Below are 26214 nucleotides of genomic sequence, written 5' to 3'. Positions count from 1 at the left end.
TCACAGTTGTATGTGTGTGGGTAACACAAATTTAACGGTAATATTACGTCGTGGTATAAGGACGTATGCTGCTACATCCTCCTAACGCAAAGAAACATTGCTTCAGGACACACATGCCAGATTTGGACAACAATGCGTACTTATCATTGTCGTAATATGTCCCTGGATTCCTTCGAGCAATGGTTTGCAGCAGATATGGTAGATTGTCATATGATACTTCATAGGTCATAAACCTCATCTCAATTGCTTTTTATCTTCACCCTACATGCCTTGTTGTAATTGATAGTGTGCTTGTAGCCCTTCTCAATTTGTCTGATTATGGACCCTGGTTCATAGTTCAGGTTGTTCATAATCTGGGCGTATATCACATTGACAACAAAAGCTGAGGTGATGTTCCTATGGCTGAGCTCAAGTTTGTCCATCGTGCAAGTGTGTTCAACCACAATCGACACCACCCAATCCTCAATCAACTTTCCCTTAAAGCCGCGCACTCGCCATGGGTAACCCTTCTTCACGCACTTGATATAATATTCCTTCTTACTTGACTTGACAACATAAAATTGTCATCGAAGCGATATCGCCCATTGAGTCACATCATCCTTTATGGCCTAACTAGTAGGATACCTAGTACCCTCGATCACTTCATTCTGCATATACTCGCGGGACACCTGATTCCCCTCATTCACCACATAGTTGTTAAAGTTGGGATTATTCCAGTCCACGGGAACATGAGCGCCATCCTCATCATCCGACATGTCATACTTATGAGATTCGTCAGCCTCAAAATCATCCTACTCTATCTATTCAATCAGAGAAGGGATTCATTCCTCCTTGTCTGCCTCATTGGTCGGTTTAGTCGAATAATCCGATCAATGTGCATCATCCTGATTAACATACTCATCATACTCTTCCTCGTCACTCTCCTCCTCCGTTTACCCCCCACCCTGCATCTCCCCAACTGCCTCTTTTTTCCTCCATTGCATAAACAACATAGGAAGCCAACCTCTTTGCACAATATCCTTTAGGTACATCCTCCAGACTTAATCTTCTATGAGCTGGTACACCTCCCAGTATACTCCACCTCTTAGACGGTTGCTCACAATTCTAATGGTCATCTCTTGAACCTTATGGTGTATTTTGAAACCCCGCATCAACTAATGTCTTGCTAAGTCAATGTTTTGGCAGGAGCGTAGGTGTACAAGTGTCTGACATCTTTGTGCATGGGTTTGGAGATACCCTTGTAACTGAAATACGAATAGTACTACTATTTCCGGACCATATAATATTTCACTATCCCCATAAAAAATCCTAAATTATCATTGATCCGATATACCTAGAAGCCATCGATAAAAACTCTAACATTATTGTGATATAACATAGAAAATTATGTAAAACTACATCTATAATAATGAAAAATTCATTATAAACATGGCCCAACATATAATCTATATTGCAACAAAATATTCTCCGGTCACTACATCAAACACCTCTAAATCCTACATCTGCTACCTCAGTTATGCCTACACAATGTCTAAATCCTACATCTAATACCTAACATATGTCTAAATATTACATCTAATTTCTAAAATATACGTACAGATAAGATCTACTTGCTAAACTATGTCTAAATCTAATTCTAAACCTTGATCTACATTCTAACCTACGTTTAGTGGCTATGATACCAGATTTGTAAAAAAAAAATCCTAGATCTAATATCTAAAATCCGGATTAGATGACCCGAGAACATCAGCAATTCATCAAGATTGCATACAAGAAGCCCCTCAACTAGATTTAGATATATCTTGACTAGCCAAGACCCCTTTATAAACAGTCTCAAATATAAATACAAGATAAACATGATGTATATCTATTATCCTATGGGAGGCTTGTATCTTTATAAAATCTTTATGTGTGATATGTGATTCGGCTACAGGGAGTATTCCCTATTTCATTCACAAATCATAAGATTAGCAGTTCACAAATCATCAACACTACTCCAACCAATCAAAACCGGTAGAGCCAATAGGAATAACCATCTATAGTTCTATGGAGTTAGTCAAACGGTGGGAAGATGAGTTTGACCCATGAACCCAGCGGTGTGTCGATTCCTTTTACTGCATGAGCACAAGGATTCAGCTTTGCATTGTTTGAAGTACAGGCCAATAAACAAAGCTTTGGATCAAGATAGGAAGATTAAATTAATATTTCACTTTTCATAATGGCTACGTTACGTGCCTGTAAATAGAGGACGTCGATGGCTTTTGTCATACATACACACAAGCAAGTCTAGTTCTATAACATACACATACACTCTTGCACTCCCATATTAATATTAGTCTAGAGCTACCTATATTATACCATTAGGGTATTATGCCTTGTAGTTAAGCTATAGTTATGGACATTCAGTCGAGTTATGGTCCAAATCGCTCTCGCTCTCTCTCTCTATAGCGAGAGAGATCTTGATTATATACATATATACGTTATTGTACACCCTAGGTGTAGAATACCTAGGCCCAACACAGCCTCCCTAGTGAGCCCAACTCCGAGCCCCACGAGCCTATAGTGAAAATTTACTATAGGTTGGATGCTTTTTACTCTAGATTGAATGTTTTTCAAGTAGAATTGTTAAAATTTACTATAGGTTGGATGCTTTTTTACTATAGGTCGGATGCTCAGTAGTTGTCAGTAGTTGTTCAGTAATTTTAATTCATAGAAATATTGTTCAGTATTGTCAGTAGTCGTCAATAGTTCTAAGTCACAGTAAAATTGTTCAGTAGTATGTTAGTAGTTATCAATGGTTGCTAGTAGTATCAGTAATTTTATTCAGTAGTATCAGTAGTTGCTAGTAGTATTAATAATTTGTTCAATAGGTCAGTAGTTTGTGTTCAATAGTGTTAATAGTTCAAAGTCATATTAAATTTTGCACAATAGTTTATGTCAGTAGTTTGTATCAGTAGTGTTAATAGTTGCCAGTAGTATCAATAGTTTTTTTTTTATAATATCGGTAGTTTTTTCAATAATTGTTTCAGTAGTTCTTAGTAGCCTTCAATGGGTCAATAGCTACGCGCGGGTGGGGGTGCATGGGGTGCAGCGGTGGGCCTGGTCCGCGTGAGACACATGGCACATGAGGGTGAGTTGGCATGAGTGCAGGGGGCGCGGGGCGAGCGGGGGCACGTGGCGCGCACGGGAAAGCAGGCACGAGCATGCGCTGGGAGCTGGGTCGGCAGCCAATTGTGGGCGGGGTGGGCTGGGCGGGGGTGGGGTGTAGAATAACTATTCTACACCCTGGGTGTGTGTGTATATATATATATGTCGGATTTGCCAAAGTTTCATATAAGGGCTAATGCGCTATATCACTAGTCAATGAGGGAATTTTGGTTTTCTTAGTAAGAGGCCAGCTACGTTCACACCTCTCTTAGAGTAATATATTTATAGCAGAATTATTGTTGGTTTATATTTTAATATTTTATTTCCCTTTCTCACGCATTATTATCCATTAATATTTCAGTTTGACGTTACATTTTAATTAATGCTTGTATTTCTAAGTAGAAATACATATGTTCAGTCAATTATTCATACTATTGTCGATCACTAATGGTAGAGTGGATATTGACGTAGACAGTCAATACATTTTGAGTTAACGGGAGTGCCTAATGAAAGATCTAATCATGTAGCCAAGACTATTTTATTCACATATATGGTGTGACACGTGTATTTAAAGTATCATTTGAGATTGTCCATAGAAAAAGCTCAGGCCTCGTCATGATATAAAACACGATATGATATTAATGATTAGACAATCTATGCAGAGCTAAATAAATAATGTAGTTTTGAATTCAGAACAATTCAAGTTTAATTATATATGTAATGTCTTTATCTTCATGAATATTTTATATCCATATTTACCTTGTGTGTTAAACGCAGAATCTCAAGCTTATGATCAGGACATCGACAACTTGGTGCTATGGGTGAGAAATTTTTAGGTGACACTAATAGTACCATGTTTAATATTTTGTTTACATCAAAATAATTTGTATAAACGGACACTTAACCATGTAAATTATGATTTCTCATATAAATAAAACTTTCGCTAGTTACTTTGTAAACCACTGATTTTATTTGTGTATTTTTTTTGTCTTAATATGATTATGGGTTTTTAATCCATAACTATACAGTGGCTGTCGCGTTGCCCCGTTTTCAGGGCGTGACACTAATTGACTGTGGATGTAATGAATCCTAATGATTAAGACCTTTGGACATGTGGACTTTTATGATGTAACTTTAATCGAAATATGACTGTCGGTGAATCAGGAATCAGGGGTCCCCGAATTCCGAGGCCAGGCCAGCAGTTTACCATGTGGCGCCCTCCCATGGGGTTCACTTCCGCGAGGTACGGAAAGACTAAGTCCCAGGAGAGGGCGCTCGGAGCCACGAACAGTGGTCCCCGAGTACCCGGGTTCCCCGATGATCAGCGAAGACCAAGTGACCGGGAAGAGAGTGCTCGGGGTCATGAACAGTGGCCCCCGAGCACCCAAATCCCCCGACGATCAGAAAAGTCGAGTACCGGGAAGGGTGTGCTCGGGGCCGCGAACAGTGGCCCCCCGAGCACCCCGAGGACCCAAGGAAGGTAGTTCCGGGAGAGAGTGCTCGGGGCTGCGAACAGTGGCCCTCGAGCACTCGGTTCCCCGAGGATCCGAACAGTCAATTCCGGGAGAGAGTGCTCGGGGCCGTGAACAGTGGCCCCCGAGCACTCGGTTCCCCGAGGACCAGGAGAGGGTGTTTCCGGGAGAGAGTGCTCGGGGATGTGAACAGTAACCTCCGAGCACTCGGTTCCCCGATGGCCCAAGAAGTCCTTCGTCGGTGGCCCCCACTAGGGTCCAGCGGTGAGGTATCAGCCTGTGAAAGGCCTGATGCCGCATTTAAGATGCGCGCATGGCCTGTCACCTCCAACTGCTCCTGTCACGTTTTCAACCCCTTGTCACCTCGCGCAGCAGCCCATAATGACCGATTTTCCATTTATGGTGCCTTGGAACTCGTGCCCTCCCTTTCAGGGCACGCTACCACCGGCGGGTATTTAAGAGAGCCGACGGGCACGGACAAAGACAATTCTTTCAGAGGTTCGGAGAGAGCACAAACGCCAAGACTCGAAGAACCCTCAGTACAAGCACAGAAGCTGAGACCACCGAAGAGCAAGGAGCCCGAATCTCTAGAATAGACAAACATTCTTGTAACCAGCAACATTTCTGAGAGACGTTCTCAGGGTATTTATAGCATCTACACAGGAGTAGGGCATTACGTTCAGTGCGGCCCGAACCTATCTAAAAATCCCTCCAGTGCATTTACTGCATTCTGCATTAGATCATTTCACCCCACCTGCCACTGCATTTACACCCATTCATTTCTCCCGCAAACATATTCAGAATCATCCCCCTGGCCGAATCTCAAAAAGGGGTCCCTCCGGATCCCTGCGATAGGAGTTCACCCTCCGACAATGACTGAGATGTTATTCTGTTGTCATATATATATATATAAGCTCTTCTAAGGACTGGTACATCAGATCCGAGGAAGGGGGCGACAACGAGACACCTGCGGGCCAATCTAGTGTTTTGCAGGTGTGGAAGAGGTGAGTGCGACCTATGCGGCAGCGTGGACATGGGGGAGTTTGGTGATGCGACTACTGAACGACGATGACGACAGAATCAACGATGGAGGCTTCGTGCTCCGACAACGATCTCGGAGAAGTTGTCAACTTCGACATCGGCGGTGATGGTGCCGTCCGTTTCATGCCATCTGTGGTGGGAGCCTTTGAGCCACTGTGTGTTCCATGTAGGGCAATGCCATCGTCAGTTTCCTTGCTAGTGGCAACGAATTCACCGGTGGTGGTTGCAGACCCGACCAATTGTACACGCGAGTTCGTAGGTGTACAATGCATGTACAAAAACTAGGGCAGAAACATAACCTGGCTCGATGGTCGGTTCTCATGCAAGCTATCTGCAAGACGCGATTCAACAATATTGTAGAGCGTGATGCCGGAAGATCGTGTGACACATGTAGATGTTGTACTGTAGGGATGATGCCGGGAGATCACGTAACGCGTATAGATCATAATCAGTGAAGAGGTAACAGATCTGGTTCCATTAGCAATGTCAGGGATGTTGACGTCAGTATAGTTGATGTAGACGGTGGCGACGAGGTGGCGTTGGCGTCATCGATGGCAACGAAGCGTAGGGAACAACATTGACGGTGAGGTAGAGACTCGTAATAATAATATGTTGTTAAATTATGCTGCCAGTAGTTATAAACTTATCCTCTCCATCCCTCAAGATCAACACATTAAATAATAAAGGATACATAGGTAAGAAAATGCTTTTTTCTTATTGTTTCAGCATAATAATTGGTAAAATCTTGTTTCGTCTTCTCTCGTAAATATGACCCTGCTGGGATGAAGTATTTTTTGAGTTCGAGTTTCGGTAGAAGCTAGAGTATACTTGTACTATTAAATAACACGTTCGCACCCACTTCCGACTAACCTTCTCCTCCCTTCCCGCCCCTCTCCCGCGCAATCTAACCGCCAATTATAACGCTCCTTGGACTAGCACCAGACCCACCGCTATAATTACGCCCGCGCGCGGGCCTATTAGCCCTAGCTACCCTTCCGCCGCTGCTCCTCACTCGCGCGCGTGTCGTGTTGCGTTTGGTTAGCGCCGCGGCTGCGCTGCTAGGGTTAGGGTTTGCGGGTGCGCGCGCGGGCGCGGGCGCCCGTGCATGCGCGTGGGATGACGCCGCAGAGGTCGCCGGCGGGGGGGTTGGGAGGAGGGGGCGGGGGGACGCCGGCGCTGCACTACCTGAGTGGGCCGTACGGGGACACGACGTTCACCAAGGTCTTCGTGGGGGGGCTCGCATGGGAGACGCGCAGCGAGGGGCTGCGCGCGCACTTCGAGGTGTACGGGGACATCCTCGAGGCCGTCGTCATCACCGACCGCGCCACGGGCCGCTCCAAGGGCTATGGATTCGTGAGCACGCTTCCCCCCTCCCACTTTTTGTGTATTGTGTGTTGACGGGTATCAGGGGGGAGGTTCGATTCTGGGGCTGAAGGTTGTGATTTTCTGCTCTAAGGCAGGGTTTGTGTTGAATTGGGAGGTTTTGTGATCAGACGCGGTTTGGCGGTGGAAGCGGCGGCGGCTGTGGCAATCGGCTGGGAAGGTCATGGAAATTTGGGAGTTTTGTGTTCCTCGCCGAGGAAATTTGGGGAATTGTTGGCTTTGCGATAGAACTGGGGACAAGGTTTGGTTTTGGTACTCGGATTGGGCTACCCAGGGTTTTGATGTCTAAAAAAGAATTTTATATCTCCAATTTGGGATAGAAATTAATGTTTTTCGCGTGAGAATTGGGGAACTGTTTTAATTTGATGAGGGGAATATTGAAGGAGTTTGGGGGGGGGGGGGGGGGGAGTTGAAATTGGGGGTGATATTTCATATTTCCTAGTTTTAATGCATCTTAATTTTGTTTGGAGGCGTGTACAGGTGACCTTCCGGGACCCAGAATCGGCAAGGATGGCTTGCATGGACCCATACCCAGTGATCGAAGGGCGGCGCGCTAATTGTAATCTCGCCATCCTGGGGCGGTCTGGTCCAGCTGTGCCTTTTGGTAGGTCTTCTAACTTGGTTTTCTATGTCCTAATTGCAGAACTGTCAAATTTGTATATAATGCTTTCCCGTCGCTTAACCTCTTGTTGTAATCTAATTTCTTAATCAATGCCTATCCCAATATATTGGAGTCATCATAATCATCACTTTCATATGCTTAGTTTTTTGCACTGGCTCTCCTTTTCAATCACTAATTAATAGTCTTGTCACTACTCACTAGTTCTAAAAAGAGGGAAAAGAACTTGTCATTTAAGTAGTAGTAGATATGCAATTTCTTGCCTGATTGTTCATAGTGCCAAAGAAGGCTATAGGACCTCCCACAAGCGCATTTATCAAAATAAGTGTTTACTGTTGAAAATAAACAAAAACAAAACAAAGCAAAAGAAGCGTGACAGCTACTAGTCCTCTGATAGTAGTGATGGACTTGATTGAAGGGAAGAATAGATAACAGAAAGAGGACTAGGAGCTGGTGAGTGGTAGAAAGGGTGGACAATCATCATTGCTTTTTGATAAAATTGTCCACTTACAAGTCAGAAATCTATTTCATAGTCTGCAATTTGCAATTTGCATCCTTGCTTGTGATGGAATGCAAACCTTTTGTGGGATGCTTAGTTGCTTACTATTTATTCATGGGCCTTCCTCAATGTTTTTCAACAGGTTCTTATAATAAGAGAAATTAACACCAGTGGTTTGCAGGGTAAGAGTGTATTATATTAGCAATAGATCTTTGTATTTGCTAGAAAATTAATGGCCTAGCGAGCCCTTTTATCTCAGAAAACCATGATAGGTAAACGAAGATGGGTCAGTAGAAAGACAAATTGCCATATAGCTGAATGGTCCATGCACACTCCCCATGTGAATGTGCCAATAAATTTAGACTTGAGTTTCGCTTTTATTTGTTACTTGGCAAGACTCCGTAGCAAAAACATATTGTTACGAAAGCTTTCTTACTGCTTTATGCGTGCATCTTTGCCTTTTTAAGGCTTTGTATATTCAACTGTTTTGATAAATTTCCCCCTTCTTTTTAATGTGGTAGTAGCACCTATAAGGCCGGTCATCCCTTACAATGGAGGTGTGGCGGTTCCAGGGGGAATGTATGTGCAAAGCCCAACATATCAGCAGCCACCCTACAACTACTCACAGGCCTTTGTATACCCTTCTTATGGGTAGGTTAACAGTTCATCAACGCATTGTTGGCAAAGATCATGCACAGCTAAGAATGATCTCCTGTTTGGTTGTGTCTGGCACGATGATTAAAGTTGTAGCTAGTCTGGAACTGCATGATTTGCATGATGTGTTCCCTTTCTAGAATATATTCTTATTTCCAAGATAACAGCCTGGCTGCTTAAGTAATAACCCCTTGTTTTTCATGCAGGCCATCAACATATGGACCTGAATACTTATATCAGCAGGTTGAGAACTCCAGAATATTTTTTCCATAATGTTTCTTCCTGTATAGCAAATAAAATTTGAATTGTTGCTCATTTGTTTTGTTTTTAGCTTTGTAGAATGCATATGGTCCATATGGTGGACAGCAGTATGTTCCAGTATATGGTGGACCCAGGACAACAGGCCCAGCAGTTTACCCATATGGGCAGTTTGGCCAACATGTACCAAGTGATCATGCTTATTCGCCTAGTTATGTACCAAGTCATGGTCTTCCACTGTCAAATCAGAATGGTAATGCTGCAAATGTTGTGCGCATACCAGTGGTTCAGCAACAATTTCCTCCAGGCAAGAAATCCACTGTTGATAATGAATCAAACATGCTTCTGTAACAATATTGTTCAATTGCTTAGGACCACCCTATTATGAACTCATAATTCTGAAGGTACTTCTTTTGTGAAAAATAGGAGCTCCACGCCCTCAGCAACAGCTCTTGATCCCTGCTCGTGCCCCGCAATTCCCACAGAACAATATTTCTGAACAAGCATCGGGCTGACAAAAGGATGCCAGAAAGTGACAAATTTGAGGTGTGTTTACCTCTTAAATACTCAATTCCAACTTCTGTTCCCATTAATCTATTGTAACACCTCACTGTCCTCTCTGTAGGTATCCTATAGTTTGCAGCAGGACTAAGAACAGCAGTACTGCTAATTGGGCGGCATGCTTCTTTTCTTGCAAACTGTTATCTTTTGCATTCTAAAGGTTAGTTATTGCGTCGATATCTAACATTTATAGCATGCACTTTATTAAAGAAAGGACATCAGCAGGAGTATGATGCTTCTATGCGGAATTGATTTATCTGTTTTTCACCATATTTCAGGTTGTCCTTATTCATGGTGACCAGAAATCCTTATAATGTGAACGTCGAGCTGCTCCGTCGGATGGGGTAGAAAAGTGCGAGGTGGAAGATGAAGCCACTCTTGCTCAACTTCTGTCAGTGTCTGTACATTCCCCATCTGCCAGAAATTCTGATAGCTGGTGATCTGTGCATGGACCAAAGTGGATCCGGAAATGGAGTCCGGACCCCAACCTGTGTATAATAGCTCATGTAGGTCCAAATCGTAGAACAGGTCAATTCTTTCAAAGTGCTGATGCATCTGGTTGTGTATATTTATTCTCTTCGTCATTTTTCGTTCCTTCAATGCATGTGTTCATGTTGCATTAGGGCATAGGTCTTTCAATGCAATTGCGTCGCCATGGTCCTGTACCCTTCATAAACTGTGAAACTGTATATCATCTATATGAACGCATAATCAAATAATAACAATCTTATCCTAGAAAAGGATGTGATTTGTTGCAATTGCAATGCATGGAAGAACGGTGGCGTGCAACTTTATTGATTGTTCGCTGCATTGAAGACAGGTTCCTAGGGATTTCAATTTCATTTTATAAATTTTTTCATTCACCAGCAAAAAGACCAAAATTTGCAAAATTTTGGTTATTTTTCATTTTCTGCTTTGTGAGTTTCACATTTCAATGAAAGAAAAATATAAAATTAGATATTTCATTCCTCCGAAATTTCAGAAATTTCGGTGAAATTTTAATCCCTGCAGGTTCCACCGGTACCCCTACCGTCCCAAAGTTATACAATCGCCGTGGTGGTGGTTTAACCACAAGATCAAGGAGCTCATTTGCCTAACAAAAGATTTTCACAATACTATTCATCCGTTATATACGTAGGCCATATATGAGCAAAAAAATAAAATTCATATTTGAGTGAGTTTGGTTTCACAAGGAATTACATAGCAGTAACTTCAAAAGATTTCCTTCCAGCGCTGCCGTTAACGCGCCACACGGTACTGTACAGTAGAAACCGGGCAGAAACTGAAACCTTCTGCATTTGGATCACAAAAATTTTACCTCAGTGCATATTTGCCTCCCAGATCTTTCCCAGAATCTGCAGCATCTGTAATGTGATCCTGCAAAACAATACACAATCAGTTTAATTGACATGGAGATTATAACACAATAAGAGAGCACCCAGAAACCAGCGGGGGATTTTACCTTGTACTCAACGATTCTGAAGGAGAGCAGTGAAATCATTTACACTTGAGGTGCCAACCTAGGTATAATTCCCCATAGGAGGAATTTTCTCTAGATTAATGGACTACAACGTCAAAATGGGGTCACAAAATTGTACAGTTTTTTGAAGGGGAAAAAATTGTACAGTTGGTGGGTGAGAATCTGCTATTATACTCGTATCACGGGTCCTATAATTGATCGAAAGATATTGTACAGTGCGTGTTGAACTTCACCAGAGCTATGTTCACAGCGAATAAGATCAACTAGCAATGGGAAAAAGCATGGCAATATTCTGCTGAAGGAATCCCTCTCTAGATTGCCCAGTAATTTCATCACTTGAAGGAGCAGCGAAGTCCTAGCAGACAGTTCCTCTTTCTTAGCAGCGCTCAGCGGCACTGCACAATGTAAAGACAGATCTCCATGAGAAGCTTCATCAGATGGTTCATGTCCTGCACACTTCAGATATATCCGCAATATTTTCTCGCAGGCTTGAAGTATTTGAGATTCTATGTTCATATCTTCTGACAGGGATGGATAGTCATGTTGCAGAGCTTGTAGAAGTTTGAGGTAACTCTGGTAGGACTCGTTCTCGAAATGGACAATTGCTGGCTCAGATACCTCCAAAAGGGAACATGCTTTATGAAATTTCATCTGCAAGGAAGATTCGGAGCTCACTTCACTTGAATGCGTCGCGATAGCGGATACCATCTCCAAAAGAATGCTAATATGCTCAGCATAAAGATATTTCCTCTGCTCCTCATGTAATTTAAAAATGTTCTGCATAAAAGAAAACAAAATGCTGTGATGTGAGTAAAATTGTCAGAAAATTCAGAAACAAAGACTGGCACTTCTAGATCACTGTCCATTAATCAAGAGGTTACCCAGTATTACCTACCAAAGAAAGGCTTTGAAAACCCCTGAAAGCTCAACTTTCGTCTAAAAAAAAAAGAATCTATGACCTATAGATTCCCATCTAAATAGAACCAAACTGTCCGAAAGAGGCAACTGGGCAAAGTTGAATTATAATTGGAAGTGATCAGGATATGTCAATGTTACAGTCAGGCAGCATTAACGCCGTCCCAACAAGGCCCAACCAGCCACAGCTGACACCAAAGGCGATTAGGAGTCTAGGAAGCGGCCGGCGGTTTCAAGGAGAAAACTTCAATGACCCCATCTGTAAGTTAGAATTAATTTAGTCTATCTCCAAGTTAGTTTATTCCTAAAATTTGGTTCTTATTACTAGATTGATTTGTTAGGGCCAGCCACTACTTAAGGGAATGCACAACATTTCTTTTGGATTAAGAAAGAAATAAGAAACCTCTCTTCTTCAACCTCCTTCCTCTTCCTTGGCCGGCGCACGTAGGTGCCACGGCTTGTGGGTGGAACCCGACACGGGAACGGCCAGGGAAAGTTCATTGTTACAAGTTGTTTTCCTAATATCAGGTGCATAATGGCTACCACACTGTTTAGCAACTTTCACACCATCCCCTTCTCCTAACAGCATCACTATTCCACTCCGCTCTTTCAAAAGTTTGTATTTTAGTAGAGCACCAAACCCCTAGCTATTATTCTTAGGATTTTTACACACTTATGTAAAATCCGAACAGCTACCTATGTTTTTCAACTAGTCATCCAAAATGGGTCATCTAAATAAAATTTAGCAAAAAATCTTTTAATACCTGAATCACTACGAGCAGTAGGGCCATATGATTCTTCAGTTTGACAATAGCATAAGAAGTCGTCTCCATATTAGCTTCCTCTTCATCATTACTGTAAATTTCATGATCCGAATATTGCTCCGATTCTGAATAAGAATCAATTCTATCTGGAATTTCAATATCTTGCATCATCCTTACAATTTTAGAGAATATGACAAAGGTATGTATCACCGATTCTTTGAAGCAGACCAATATCTCTTTCCATTCCTCCTTGGAAAGTTTGTTACCAACCCCCTCTGTTAAACGCAGAAACGCAGATACACCTGTGGTAGCACAATGTTTGTAGGGACTTCTGACAAAATATGTGACAATAGATGCAGCTCTAGCAAGTTCTGGTCGTATCACATCGAAGAAATTAACAAACAAACCCACCAAACATTTCACTGCCAATGTTTGTGTTTCGATATCAGGTAAATTATACTCAGCGCTATTCGATGTCAAAATCTGATCATTGGGTGTGGACCTTTCACTGCTAAATAGAGGATAAACAACACGTTCAAAGATATCGGTCCAAAAGGTTTGCGAGAACAGGTGTCCATGATCCTTCAAAATGTCAAAAAGCACTCCTACAGCACCTTTTTTTATAGTCAGTCTCGGATCACTTGTCAATTTGGCTAAACCTGAAATGAAAAAAAAAACTTAATTAAAAAATGTCCACAAGCTTCAGATTATCATCCAACAAGAATATTAACTTTTCATAATAAAGTTAACTAAATATTTTTTTAAGGGGAAAAATAATGATGTACCTGCAAGGAGAGGAACCCAAAGGGAAGCATGACTATCTTTGTGCACAGTGGCATTTTCACCTGACATGTCTAAATTCCTGGGTTGTTCAGTGCCCCTATCTTGACAAATAAATCCTTCCTCAGCAAGTTTAACAGCACAGAACCGGAGAAATGCGATAGCATTGAGATTGGCATCACTGTTAAATTGGCTACTTGTAAATGCAATAAGACAAGTAACACAATCAGTGAATGTTCTGGTCTCTGTCTCAGTTATGTGATGAAAATAATCTCGAACAATTTTTTCCACAGTCTCAAATGCCAATAGGACAGTACTTTTTGTATCATCAGCTGCGGCAGAAGTAAAAACCTGCGAGTTCATGAAAAATTACACAAGGCACGATAGTCACTACCACACAGGTAAATTTGTACAAAACCCTCTAAACAAACTAAAACTAACCATAGAAAGCAATACATACCATAAAAACACCCTTCCACCCAGACTTTATGTTATTAACCCGAGTCAGAACCATCTGTGAGACACACCTAACGATCAGCTCTCGTACTTCTGGAGCATTACTCCTCTGCATAACAATCACAAAAGGTCTAAGGAACTCATTTTGAAAGTTATAGTTTGCCAATTCCTCTCTTTCCAGAAACTTCATGGCCAGCTGCCTCAGAGAGTCCATCACAAATATAGCAACAGAAAGATTTTCTAACAACCCAACAGACACAAAAAAGTCTGACAAAACTTTCCAAATACGTGACCAAACCAAACGTATGCGGTTCATGTTGTAATGCCTGCACAAACGAAGTTCAGAATTAGAGTAGTGAAAAAGGCATCTAGTCGTGGATGCTGTTGCCATCAGTAAAAGATCAGATTTTTTAGATGGAAATTAGGAATTTTCTTACGCGATCTCTACTATTTTTGTAAGGCAGAAGATACGAGGATCCGTTGGAGACTGCAGCTCAGTCATCGAGACTTTGCAAAGAGCTTTCACAAAAGCAACAATAGCATCACTGTTTAATCTTTGGCTATGGGCAAAGATGTGATTTAACTCAACAATGCCAATCTGATCCAACAAATTTATGTTTGATAAGAAATTATTGATCTGTTCAGGAGTAACCAGTGCTGATGCACTGGTTTTTGCCACTGTGCTGTCATAAGTACCCCCTCTAACAGCGGCCATCACAGCAGGATTCTGAAGAGCATTATTTTTCTTTGAAGATAGAACAGAAGTAGACTTCTGCGTTTTTTCTTCAGACTCAACCTGAGATACTGTGAGAAATGAAGCATCAGTGGGAACCCCTTCTCCAAGCAGATGTAAATGCTCAAACCGTGATAAACAAGTTAATACATGCTCCCAAGCTTCCTGCAAGTAATTGCCATCTTCGATTGCGATGGATATTATAGCCTGTTCATAAACATAAAATAAATTTATCATCCACAGCTTTAAAACAGTCAGACATACCAAACAAATTTGTTAATAAAGTATAGCATAAAGGAAGACTAAAATGGTTCAAACAATTTTGTATCACGAACATTGGATAGATCCTCACCAAAAACAAAAGGAATATTCCATAGGTTCAAGAATCAGCATATTTGTTTATAATTGTTTTTTGGAGAAAACATCAGAAAGTCCTGGATATCACTTTTTGGACAGTTTGAAACCGTGTGTGCTAGAAGGTAAGCATCATTATGTTTTAAAACAAGGGGTTACGAGGACAAATAAGCCTTTGCGAGAAAACAAGCTACAGATATATCATATATGTTCAAAGATATTCTAAAAATTAAGATACCTTATTTACTAAAAACAGATTGATCAGCAACAAATCAGTAAAGTGTAAACTACACAAACAAAATATGCTTGGTGTGGCCTCCTACCTTCATAGCATCAACATTTTTTTGCTTCATGTCTGCAGCAGAATGGAGGGATGTGAATTTGGCTATGGATGTTAAGAAAGCATCCCTCTGTGTCTGCATGCACATAACAGATAAGATATGCACGGCAAATCTTAATCCCTTTAAACACTGTGATGTGGAAGCCTTATCATCACACTGGTCAAGTGGCACACTGAATGCAGCCATCACAGGAGCCCAACAAGACTCCATCATGAATCTTAAAATGGTTGCATCAGCAACAACATAAAACGTGGACCTGTATTGAGCCAAACTCAAGTTAATAAAATTCTGCTGAGGGCATAAGTATTCTAACTGAAAAATTCATGCTGATCTTACTCTAATTTTCCACGTTTTGCTTTGAATTTTTCCTGTATGTGCTTAATGAGGAAGTCATTTGCTCCTTCTGCCTTGTCTTCTGCTAATCTCCAGTTGACAAAGTTGATAATATTGTCTAAGCCTAGAAGCTTACTTACACTATTGGGTTGCTTGGTTTGTGAAACTGAAGAATCAGCACTCATTTTAATTTCATTGTTGACAATCTGGTCATATAATGCACTCAGATAATCTTCTGGCAAATCCTTCCCATTATCTATTCCTCTGTTATTGCGCATAAAATCAGCCTTAGACATCTGCACAGGAAAATATTCATTACTTTATGAACCACTCCCAGATGCTAGGAAAATCACCATTAACATACCTTATTTGTCACCATTGGATTATGAGCATCAGTGTTCAGCAAGATCACAGAATAAGCAAGAACATATGCCGTATCTGCACTAGTAAAAGCATTTGGATTGCATTTACAGTAGTGTTCAGCAAACTTTTCCATGATCCGGTCAATTTTTTGTGCTTCACCTGGTAACCTGAAACCTTGCAAGAAGAACCTAATTGCCTGACCAAAGTCCATGCCTTCAAAGTTTGACGTGTCCACATAAGCATGCATGACTTTGAGGGGAAAGTCGTCTCTTTCACCCAAATAGTCTCCGATCATTGTTGCATTTAAGCCAGCAGTATTTCTCAAGAAAGAAGCCACATCTTCTGGAGACTGGCCTATTTTCTTGCTGCGAACGAGAAAATCAATACCTTTGGAAGGTTTTTTGTTGAACAAGGCAATTCCTTTCTGCAGAAAGAAGTTTTAGACCAATCAGTAATCCCAAAGACTGAACCCTCTAAACAGAAGACATTTAATAGAGGAGAAAGCCTAATTCAAGTAAGCAACCACACCTGAAGTTCTATCTTATAAGCACGACGTTGCTCAAGTGAGGAAGAATCAGTTATGTCAGTGCTACTAGCGTCAGACTGCAGTTCATAATCCATTCCACTCCCTTCTTCTCCATTATGGATATTATGGTTGTCCATCGAACCTTGAGTTTCCGAACTTCTCAGAGAAAATTCACCAATTCTTAGTTGTTGGTCCATCCATGCGCTCATCGACTTAATAAGAGTTGCAAGGCACTTGACAGACTCAATCCTAAATGCTTGGTCTTGTGCAACAGTTAATGTTGTTGTAGATCCAGCAGGGACACCTAAAGCAGTCTTTAGTAGTCCATTGACAATCCTGTGAAGATCTGACCGAATTAAAACTGCTTCACTGTAACTTAAACAAAATGGTATATATTGTGTACAGTAGTACTAGAAGAGTATAAATGTGTTCGCTGTATAGATAGTTCATTCTATTTGAAAAGAAATTTGAAGACTATTATTGATCACAAAACAAAACTGAAGGAAGATTCCCATCCAAAAAAAAATACTAGGTTACCTTTCAAAAATATTTGGTGCATCAACATCACAATCGTAGTTCACAAAGATATCAATAGTAACCTGTGGTTCTTTACATATCTTCTCCAAAAAGTTTAGAACTGTCATTTTCTGCAAAAAACTAGGCTGGAGGACATTTTCAAGAACTCTTAAGATGAGCATAGGAAAAAATATTCCAATTTCCTCTTTCAAACCAGATCTAAACCTTGACAACAGACTCATAAAAATGGAGCACAATAACTGGAAAACACTCATTGCGGACAAGGCACTGTTCTTCAACAAGGATAAACAAAGGTACTGCTTAATTGCTTCAAGATACCTGCATCAATAGGAAACACAAAATAGCAGTATTAGTGATCTGTCCTTTCTGTTGGGCCCATAATCAACTAAACAGTCCTACACAGAATGACCTAAATAACTTCCAGTATGAATTTTTTTTGGGTGTTGCTGCTTGTTTGATACATTCCCAAATGAATAAATACTAAGCTTTATCTTACTTTTAAAAGAAAAAACTAGGATTTAGAGTATCAGTCAGTAGCACTACGATATTTTTGGTAGTGTTAGCAATTAGCGTTTTCTCTGGTTCCCTCCACCAGTATCAGTGCAGATCTGCAGGTTTCAGGGTGTGCACTGTCCGTGAATGGACTGTCAGCAACTCAGCATGCATGGTCTATGTACACAATTAGGAAAATCTAGCTGGATGATTATCCATCAGTACTCTCCTGGCTCTCACTCTAGTTATAAGAGAAAATGGGTTGAGTATCAGTAGTTCAAAACTTTAGCATATCCATGAGTACATCAAGGATATCTAATGTAGACAATAAACCAATGTTTGGAACGCAGTCAAATCCACAATCATTGCTTCCTTCACCAGCCAGATCCTTATCTGAACAACATATATGAAAGCTAGTTATGCATGACATGTAGAAACAACCTCAGTACCCACTTTGGGGGGTTCGCAGCTCTTCCAAACAGGACCTTGGTGTTATTATGTATATGTTTCTAGTTCTATGAATTCCACTTTACTCTTCCTGGCTTCCAATGGTTATCCCTTATCATTCGCATTCATCAAGAATCAATGCAACAATAGCAATATAACATTGAAGGAGATAGGCAATGCAACATCGCAACAGATTAAAAATGAACATAATCAGAACCATCATGCTATGGTACATACTTTTCATTCGTCTTCCAGAACGGCCCTGCGTTGTCAACGACCATCCTAAGCAGCTCGAGTGACAACACCTTCCCCCGCAGCAGCAGTGGATCATCGGGGTTATCCGGCGTCGCAAACTTCATCGATAGCTTGCAGAGATACTTGAACAAAGCCAGGCCATCCTCCCTGATTTTGCTCATTCCAACATCCTCCCCACTGCCTTCCCCCTCGATTGGCACATCCATAGGGGGTGATTCCTCCGGCACGTCGCTCCCCTCCATGGCCTCGTTTATGAACGCCTGCGCCGCCTGCACGACGCTGGAATCGTTGAGGCTGCGGTCGGAGAGGTCCATCATGTCGGCAGCAGAGACCGTGCGCACGCGCACGTCCATGGCGTCCGCCTCCACGCGCGCGAGCACAGTGGCCAGCACCTGCGCGATCGCCAGCTTCGCGCAGAGCTGGTTCCCACCGCTAGCGCTACCGAGGTACACGTTGTAGCACGCCTTCACCACCTGACCCAGGCACTCCCCGCTGACGGAGACTGTCGGGCACCGTGCGAACGCGAGGAGCACGCGCAGCACGGCGAGCTCGAGCGCGTCGTCGCCGCCGAGCGCGCCGCAGGAGAGCACCGCGGCGAAGAGCTTGGAGACGGGGGACGACGAGGAGGGGGCGGAGGTGGGGGAGGGGTCCGCGGCGTCGACGTCGCCGAGGAGGAGGCGGAGTGAGAGGAGGCCCGCGACGCACTCGAGCGCGGGCTCCGCCACCTTGGGGGACGCCGGGTCGAGCGCGAGGAGCAGCACGGAGAGGGCGGCGTCGGCGGCTGGCGCGGGGATGCCCGGGACGGGGGAAGGCGGGGCCTCGGACCCGTATTCCGGGGCGGGTGCGGAGGTGATGAGGTCGAGGGCGGACTTGGAGGCGGCGACGAGCGCGGCGTGCCTGCGCCAGGAGGAGTGCTTGATGATCTTGTCGAGGGCGCGGCCGAGCACGCGGGCGGCCGGGGAGGCGCCGCCAAGGGCGCCCTCGGCGTCGGGCACCGACGACATTGCGGCGGCTAGGCGGAGGAGGCGGCGGCCGAGCTCATCGGGGGCGGAGGCGAGGAGCGCGGGAGATCTGGCGACCGGTGACGCGTTGCTCTGCTCCGCTGTTTGGTGGTTCTAGAAAAAGCGTGGAAGTGCAAGGGAAGCAGAGCAGAGGTGACATGAAAAGATCAACGGAGTGAACTGCAAGTATCCTATCCTGTCGTGTCGTCAATAAATTGAGGATTTACCGGTCGTAAGATTAAGATTGATATTTTGATTATGATGTTACTGAAATTATTTAAGTTAATAACTATAAATTAGAGGGACAAATAAATAAGTCATTTCTTAGTGGTGACAAAAAGTCAATTGCTTAGCTTAGGCATGGCTTCTCAGTTTTCTTCTATGCATAATTTGTACTCCTAGCTCATCTGGTCATTTTGATTGAAGAGCTTAAGGTACAGAAAAGAAGTTCGTTTCTGTAGGAATTGAGAAAAAAAAAACATTTCAGACGGGTATGGCCTGACTGAGCATTTCCCGGGCCGGGCCAAAAGAAAGCTCGGGACTTTTGGGCCTACAAAACCTTGCCTAAGCTTGCCCACTAAACTGGTCGGGCCGGGCCGGGCCGGGCTAAGTTCCTGATTTCTTGGATCCAAGCCTGGCTCAAAAGCTCGAAGTTGGGAAAATTTGAGTTTTGTAGTCCGTATTATTTGTGCTTCGTGCATAAGACAATGATCACAAGTCCACACCATACAACAAACCAATAGGACAATATTAAATAATAATCTATTATAGCTAAGAATTGGTACTCCATCTATAGTCTCCATTATGCAAATTACAGAGTACAAATGGTCTAGTTTACAAAATACCGAGATATATGAAAGCTAAGCAAGAAAATAAGCATCTAATACAGTTTTGCTAGCTGCGGGTTTCCTTTAAGTTCATAAACAAAATTTAATCTAAGCATCCAAGTCTAACCACAGTATTGAATAGTGTCTGTTTCATGAACCATCTATATCTAGAATATTATTGTCTATCAACAAAATGGAGCGGGCAATTTTGGCTAATCAGTCTTCACCAAAAGGACCGAATAATATTAGAACCCTGCAAAGAAGTATACTGTAACAAATTTGGTCTGCATTTGAACATCTATATTTTTTGTTAGGAAGGCACCTGAAGTTTAACAAATTTGAGATTTCTGACTTTGAGATGCGATAGTGGTCAAGTAATTGGCATAATCATCAAACAAGTCATCCTGATGGTTGTGTCCAGCATGGTTGCTTGGATTGGTACTACATGGACTAGGATTCAGGGTCTTGTACTCGGCAAACAATTCGTAAAGCTTGGAAACAACTTTATTGACAATATTTTCAGTAGTAGACTCATTATATATCGTCTTATAGCAGTACCTAAAGAGATTAATCTTGTATCGAGGATCAAGAATAGTTGCACATGATAGAATCAAGCTGTAATCTGACCAATATTTATCAAACTTAATTTTCATCTCTTTGACCATAGTAGACATGAATTTTTTAGGCTCTCCATCTACTTGTAGCAACTGAGAGTGGATCTTAAACACACCTTTGAAGTACAAATTAGGTGTCGGGTACTTTGTGCCAGAGCAAGTGCATGTAACTTCATAGACATCAAAAATTTACTCATGATGGCTACCTTCTTCCACTCAAGATTAGTAAGATCAAAATTACACATGAATGTTCCATCTCTTGATGCATAATGCTTCAGAACAGACTTGTAGAATAATGCATTTTCAAGCATTCTATAAGTTGAATTCCAACACACATGCATGTCAACACATAGTTTCCTTGTGATATTCAATGGAATACATTCTGAGCATAAGTGTGAAACTTATGCCTACAGATATTGGAATGATAAATGTATTGAACTCCTTGGCGGATCTTGTCAACAGCACTGTCAATCAATTTTAGATCAGACTGAACAATCAAATTCAGAATATGTGCATAGCAACGAACTTGAAAAAAAAGTACCACCACATATTAAATTTCCATGAGCTTGCAATCTCATCATAAGGGAACTTGACATGGAATCATTATAAGATGCAGTATCCAAAGTAATTGTCATGACCCTCGACTCAACATTCCACTTATTAAAGCATGCAGCAACAGTATCAGCTATTGATATGCCATCATAAGGAGGAACCAATTCACCGAACAATATTATTCTCTCCTGTAACTTCCAGTCATCATCAACAAAGTGAGCAGTTATGCAAATATAGCTATCTTTTGTGGTGTTAGATTTCTAATTATCAGAAGTAAAACATATTCTCCCATGTGCAGTGGACATCACATTTTTCAAAGCATCTTTCTCAGTTTGGTACATAGCTATGATGTCTCTCTTAACAGTGAAGCGGCTAATTTTGTTGAATTGCGGAACGCAACAGCTAATAAGATAGCTTCCTCCACAACTGAAAAAGCATGCTCACCATCAACAACAAAGACAGAAAGGCCCCTCCTAATAAGATCTGGGTCAAACTTATGGTTTTTAAGTGCAGTTGAGCCATTAGGATTGGTATCACTCCGAAGAACATACTCATCAAGACTAGCATGTCCTCTATCATGTGCCTAGATATGCCTTTTCAAATTGGAAGTGTCATTCTTACTATTGAAAGGATAATGATGCCGTTTAGAGGAGGTGAATAGGTATTTGTACAAAATTCATCTCCTTTTAACGTTGGCCTAAAATTACAGCGAAAAATAACCAAACGAATTTTTCATAAGTGAAAATCCTAAATATGTTAGGCTTAACTAGTGCACAATCACCCTAAATAAGTGTGAAAGTTACAATCCTAAGGTGACAAAGATTATTCAAAACTAGCAAAAGAGCTGCAAGAAAACGCCAATTAAAAATTCCAAAAATATTGTTGATCGGATACTCCGGGTTCAGATTGTACAGAATCCGGAGTTTTCGGGTTGACTCAGATACCCTGGGTTCAACACAGAAATAACTTAAAACTAAATTAAAGTGCGGCTAAAGAGTTCTAGCTCAAACCAAATAAAGTCGTGTGTTACAAATGATGATTCTAAGTAGATTCACGGAGTAACTACAATCAGTTTCACACGAACTGTTCATGACTTAGATAAACATATTAGATCCTTAATCGTTTTGTCATCAATAAGCCAAAACACACTTAGGGGGTCTAGATGCACTTTCAAACTTCCTGCGGCACACCACAACCTTGGGTACTCATCGACAACGCCTAGCCGCCTAGAAGCTCAAAGCTCCAAGAGTAACAAATGCTTCGAAAACTTCTTACCGACGAACTTGAGTGCTCAAGATAGGAGATACACTCACTTGCACTAGATTGGAGTGGGAGGAAGTTCTTTGAGTCCTAAAAGGTTTTTCTTTCGTGTCCAAGCAGCAGCAAACAAGGGTAGGGGTGAGAGGGTATTTATACCATTCATCTAAAACCTAGCCGTTGCATAGCTTTTTGTACAGACCCAGAGTATCTGGATCAACTCAGAGTCTCCGGGTTGACACTAGAACGCATAATCGAGAGCCCTGGCCGGAGTAAAGTATGGAGACTCTGGCCATCTGGAGTATCCGGGTCAACCTGAAACATCAGGATAAAACACTTTAGCCCTAATAGAATACCTAGCTCGCAGCTAAACCCAAAGACTCCGACCAACCCAGAGTATCCGGGTCAATGCGGAGAGTCCGAGTTCAGCACAGCTAACCCTCTGAAAACGATTATATCTTTTGATCCCGAAGTCCGATTTTGACGATTTTGGACTCTACGGAAAGCTTATTCAGAGGGCTACACATCCCAACTGAATTCATGACCTCAAACACATTGGATAAAACTAGGAACACTCCGCAACCCAATTCACACACTTCGACACTTTCAGCATTGGGCTCCTTAAGCTAACTCTCACATTGGGTTGGTTAAAAAAACTCTTGAGCACTGAGACACGATAATTAGCTCTACATTGCATCCCTCTTAATAGTACGGCATATCTATACTCAAATTCAAGTGTAAAACTCATTTGAACCAATTTGAGCCTCTGAAAACTTTCAAGTACCGTTTCTTTCTTTCAAACCTTGAGGATTGCTAACTTTTATATAATCTTCACTCCATCTCTTCTTGATTCTTTATATGATTGATGCAAGTCACTCATAGTTTTTCATAGCCTTACACGGTCCATTGGCGTAAAGCCTTCACTCGCTCTTCACCATCGCCTTGGTCTTTCGACACCAAGCCATTTGCTTGCCCTTCACCATCGGATGATCCATCGTAGCCGAGCCTTACTTGCCCTTCACCATCTTGCCATAGAAAACCATTTTGTATCCGATATTCTCAATAAATTCACTTTATCATGTATGGAGTTCAATCTTGTTCTTCACTCTTGGCATATATGATTTCAATTTAACTTATGTCTTCTTATGGATCCTAATCCCAACTCACTCTTAAACATAAAGCACACGGGTTAGTTCATAAAACTCTATTGATAATGACATACCTTTAATTACTTGATCTCCACAAGTAATTTAGCATTCACGTTTACCACTAATCTTATATGAGTTTTTCTTTCTTCTTACGAACTTCTCTTTCCAAGCATCACCTAGAGCTCATTCATCTTGATACATATCTCTCCTCCATGAATCATCTATGGAATAATCTACTAACAATTCTTAACAACGTTATTAGTTCGTAGGTATTATCATTAATTATTAAAATCACACATAAGGGCTAGATGCACTTTCAACCACCTCCATTTTGGTAATTGATGATAATCTCACTAGATTGTTATATTTGAAAATTTTAAAGTTCTAAGTATACATATAATCTGAAGATGAATGTATACAAAGAAAAAGTTTTGGAAACATCAAATATCGCAAAAAAGTTTTGGAAACATCAACTATCGCAAAGACATTTGAGGTTGCCAAAACTAGCTTTACTAGCATCAAACACCACAAAGGTTTTGGTGTTAGTAAAAGCTATTATGTATATAGTAAACTTCCCAAAAATCTATACACGTGTGAATGAATCTTGAATATCATTGCATATATTATCTATCTTAAATTTTGGACGGAATTTCCTTTATACATATCAAGCAAGCATGATAGAGTTTATATGAAAATGAATATGCTCATGCAAAACAAAACAACTTCTAAAAACGAGTTGCATGGTTTTGCTTTTGAAACTCCCTCAAATGATATCCTCTTTACAAATATATGGGATTACAAATTCTCCTCCATGAGCAATAATTCTCCCTCATAAACAAATCTCTTTTTCAAAATATAACATCTAGTCCACATTCTCCCCCAATTGACAAAAATAAAAACAGAGCTAAAAACATATTAAAACATTTATCTAAATCATTTTCTAATTTTTGGAATTTTTTCTAAACTAAAAACCTATTTTTCGGAATATTCTATGTGAATTATTTTTTAACGAGAAAATTATATTATTGCGCAAGCGTTGACGTCACTACTGACTGGACTACTGACTTGGCTTGGGAATGCTGACTGGACCACCACGTAGGACAAAAACGCCTACATGGCTTGCTGACATAGCAAGGTGACTAAGCGGATGGCTAATTAAGGTTGTGTTTGTTTCAGTTTTTGTTCAGCTTTTTCAGAAGCCAAAAGCTGAAACAAACAGAATTTTGAAAAGCTACCTTTTGAAAAGCTGAAAAGCTAGCTTCTAATGAAATAAACTAAAAAATTAAGAAGCTCGCTGGGAGTGGCTTTTCTACCTTTTGGCTTTTAGTTTTTCTCGCTAAAATGAACTAAAAACCAACATCCAACAGTCAAAAGCTAGAAGCCAGCTTTTAGCAAAAGCCAGCTTTTCTCAGCCCAAACAAACATGCCCTAAATCTAGTGCCTTGATTCCTAATTGGATGGTTCTGATTGACTATGCGCAAAGGGGTATCTATCATCTAATCCTAGCCGATCTACAATGATCCAACGGCGAAGAGACGAGCTACCTTAACTCTAGCGAGACGAGCGACGACGGCGAGCTCGGGACGACGGAGGATGGCTGGCGAAAGGCGAAGATGTTGCTACAGCGGTAGATGATGACGGTGAGCGACAGAAGAGGAAGCCGAGAGGATCGTGACTCCATTGATGGCTCATCGGGCGTCAGGGCGGCTCAAGATGACCTAGCAGCGTTGAGCTTCAATGGCGAAGGTTCGGCAACTTCGAGAACTCCGTGCGGTGGCTAGAACTTGAAGGCGAGCGGTCGCAGACATCGAGATGTGGATGGCGAACGGTGTCATGAACTCGGACGACATCGGGGAGGCTTGTGGGCACACGGTGACGGTGATGGTGAGGGTGGCTTGGCGGAGTTCGGCGGCGATGCAAGAGCTCACGGGTGGAGGAAATTCGAGGGTATTTGGGTGCTTGGGCACAGTGATGCAAAGAGGGGCTTGGCCGAGAGTTTGATTTGTATTTTATAGAGGGAGGAGGATTCGATTCGGTGGGTTGGGTGTTAACACGACGGCGAGAAATCAAGCTTCATTTCCTTTCTCTCATCCACTTTCCTTCACAAAAAATGATCCTGTCTTGATGATGGTCTTCAACGCAGTGCCGGTTACCTTGCATGGATGCTCCCTTTCCTTAAAATGCATGCGGTATCGACTAGATTCAAACGGGTGGATGTTGTTCTGTACATGGAAGAGAGGATTCAGTGGGAAGACGAAAGAGTTGACAAACAGGACCCGCAAGGTAGAGAGAGAAGAGAGGGAGAAAACGGTCGTGACAGTGTCGCATTACTGAAGCACAAATCTACTGGGTACTAGTGAATGTAACACCATGTGAAGTGGAAAAGCCACTGAAGTGGTCTTGTT

The 26214-nt window shown here is 41.8% G+C and overlaps 2 protein-coding genes across 7 annotated transcripts; one reads left to right on the top strand and one right to left on the bottom strand.

Annotated features, from left to right (window-relative positions):
- Window positions 1–6635: 6635 nt before the first annotated feature.
- LOC133927047 (uncharacterized) lies at window positions 6636–10402 on the top strand. 5 transcript variants are annotated; one of them, XM_062373306.1, is made up of 9 exons: window positions 6875–7013; window positions 7121–7284; window positions 7524–7647; window positions 8683–8812; window positions 9022–9058; window positions 9155–9380; window positions 9500–9619; window positions 9699–9794; window positions 9913–10402. In XM_062373306.1, exons 2-7 carry the CDS (start codon window positions 7207–7209, stop codon window positions 9586–9588), a joined length of 684 nt encoding a protein of 227 aa, XP_062229290.1. In that variant the 5' UTR covers window positions 6875–7013; window positions 7121–7206; the 3' UTR covers window positions 9589–9619; window positions 9699–9794; window positions 9913–10402. The 5 variants fall into 5 exon arrangements, with proteins under 5 accessions (XP_062229288.1, XP_062229287.1, XP_062229286.1 ...); XM_062373305.1 differs by having other exon boundaries at window positions 6877–7013; window positions 7117–7284; XM_062373304.1 differs by lacking the exon at window positions 7121–7284 and having other exon boundaries at window positions 6636–7013; window positions 9147–9380.
- A 378-nt stretch (window positions 10403–10780) lies between these two features.
- LOC133927046 (brefeldin A-inhibited guanine nucleotide-exchange protein 1-like) lies at window positions 10781–19581 on the bottom strand. 2 transcript variants are annotated; one of them, XM_062373300.1, is made up of 12 exons: window positions 18393–19581; window positions 17217–17534; window positions 16682–17015; window positions 16155–16577; window positions 15794–16086; window positions 15440–15713; window positions 14467–14969; window positions 14034–14355; window positions 13579–13924; window positions 12794–13452; window positions 11097–11891; window positions 10781–11011 (listed from the first exon to the last, which is right to left on the bottom strand). In XM_062373300.1, exons 1-11 carry the CDS (start codon window positions 19412–19414, stop codon window positions 11283–11285), a joined length of 5103 nt encoding a protein of 1700 aa, XP_062229284.1. In that variant the 5' UTR covers window positions 19415–19581; the 3' UTR covers window positions 10781–11011; window positions 11097–11282. The 2 variants fall into 2 exon arrangements, with proteins under 2 accessions (XP_062229284.1, XP_062229285.1); XM_062373301.1 differs by lacking the exons at window positions 10781–11011; window positions 11097–11891; window positions 12794–13452 and having other exon boundaries at window positions 13679–13924; window positions 14101–14355.
- Window positions 19582–26214: the final 6633 nt, after the last annotated feature.

Source organism: Phragmites australis, chromosome 8, assembly GCF_958298935.1.
Source record: "Phragmites australis chromosome 8, lpPhrAust1.1, whole genome shotgun sequence".
Taxonomy (NCBI): domain Eukaryota; kingdom Viridiplantae; phylum Streptophyta; class Magnoliopsida; order Poales; family Poaceae; genus Phragmites; species Phragmites australis.
Note: the sequence above shows the minus strand (reverse complement) of the source record. Positions and strands in the feature narration are given on the sequence as shown.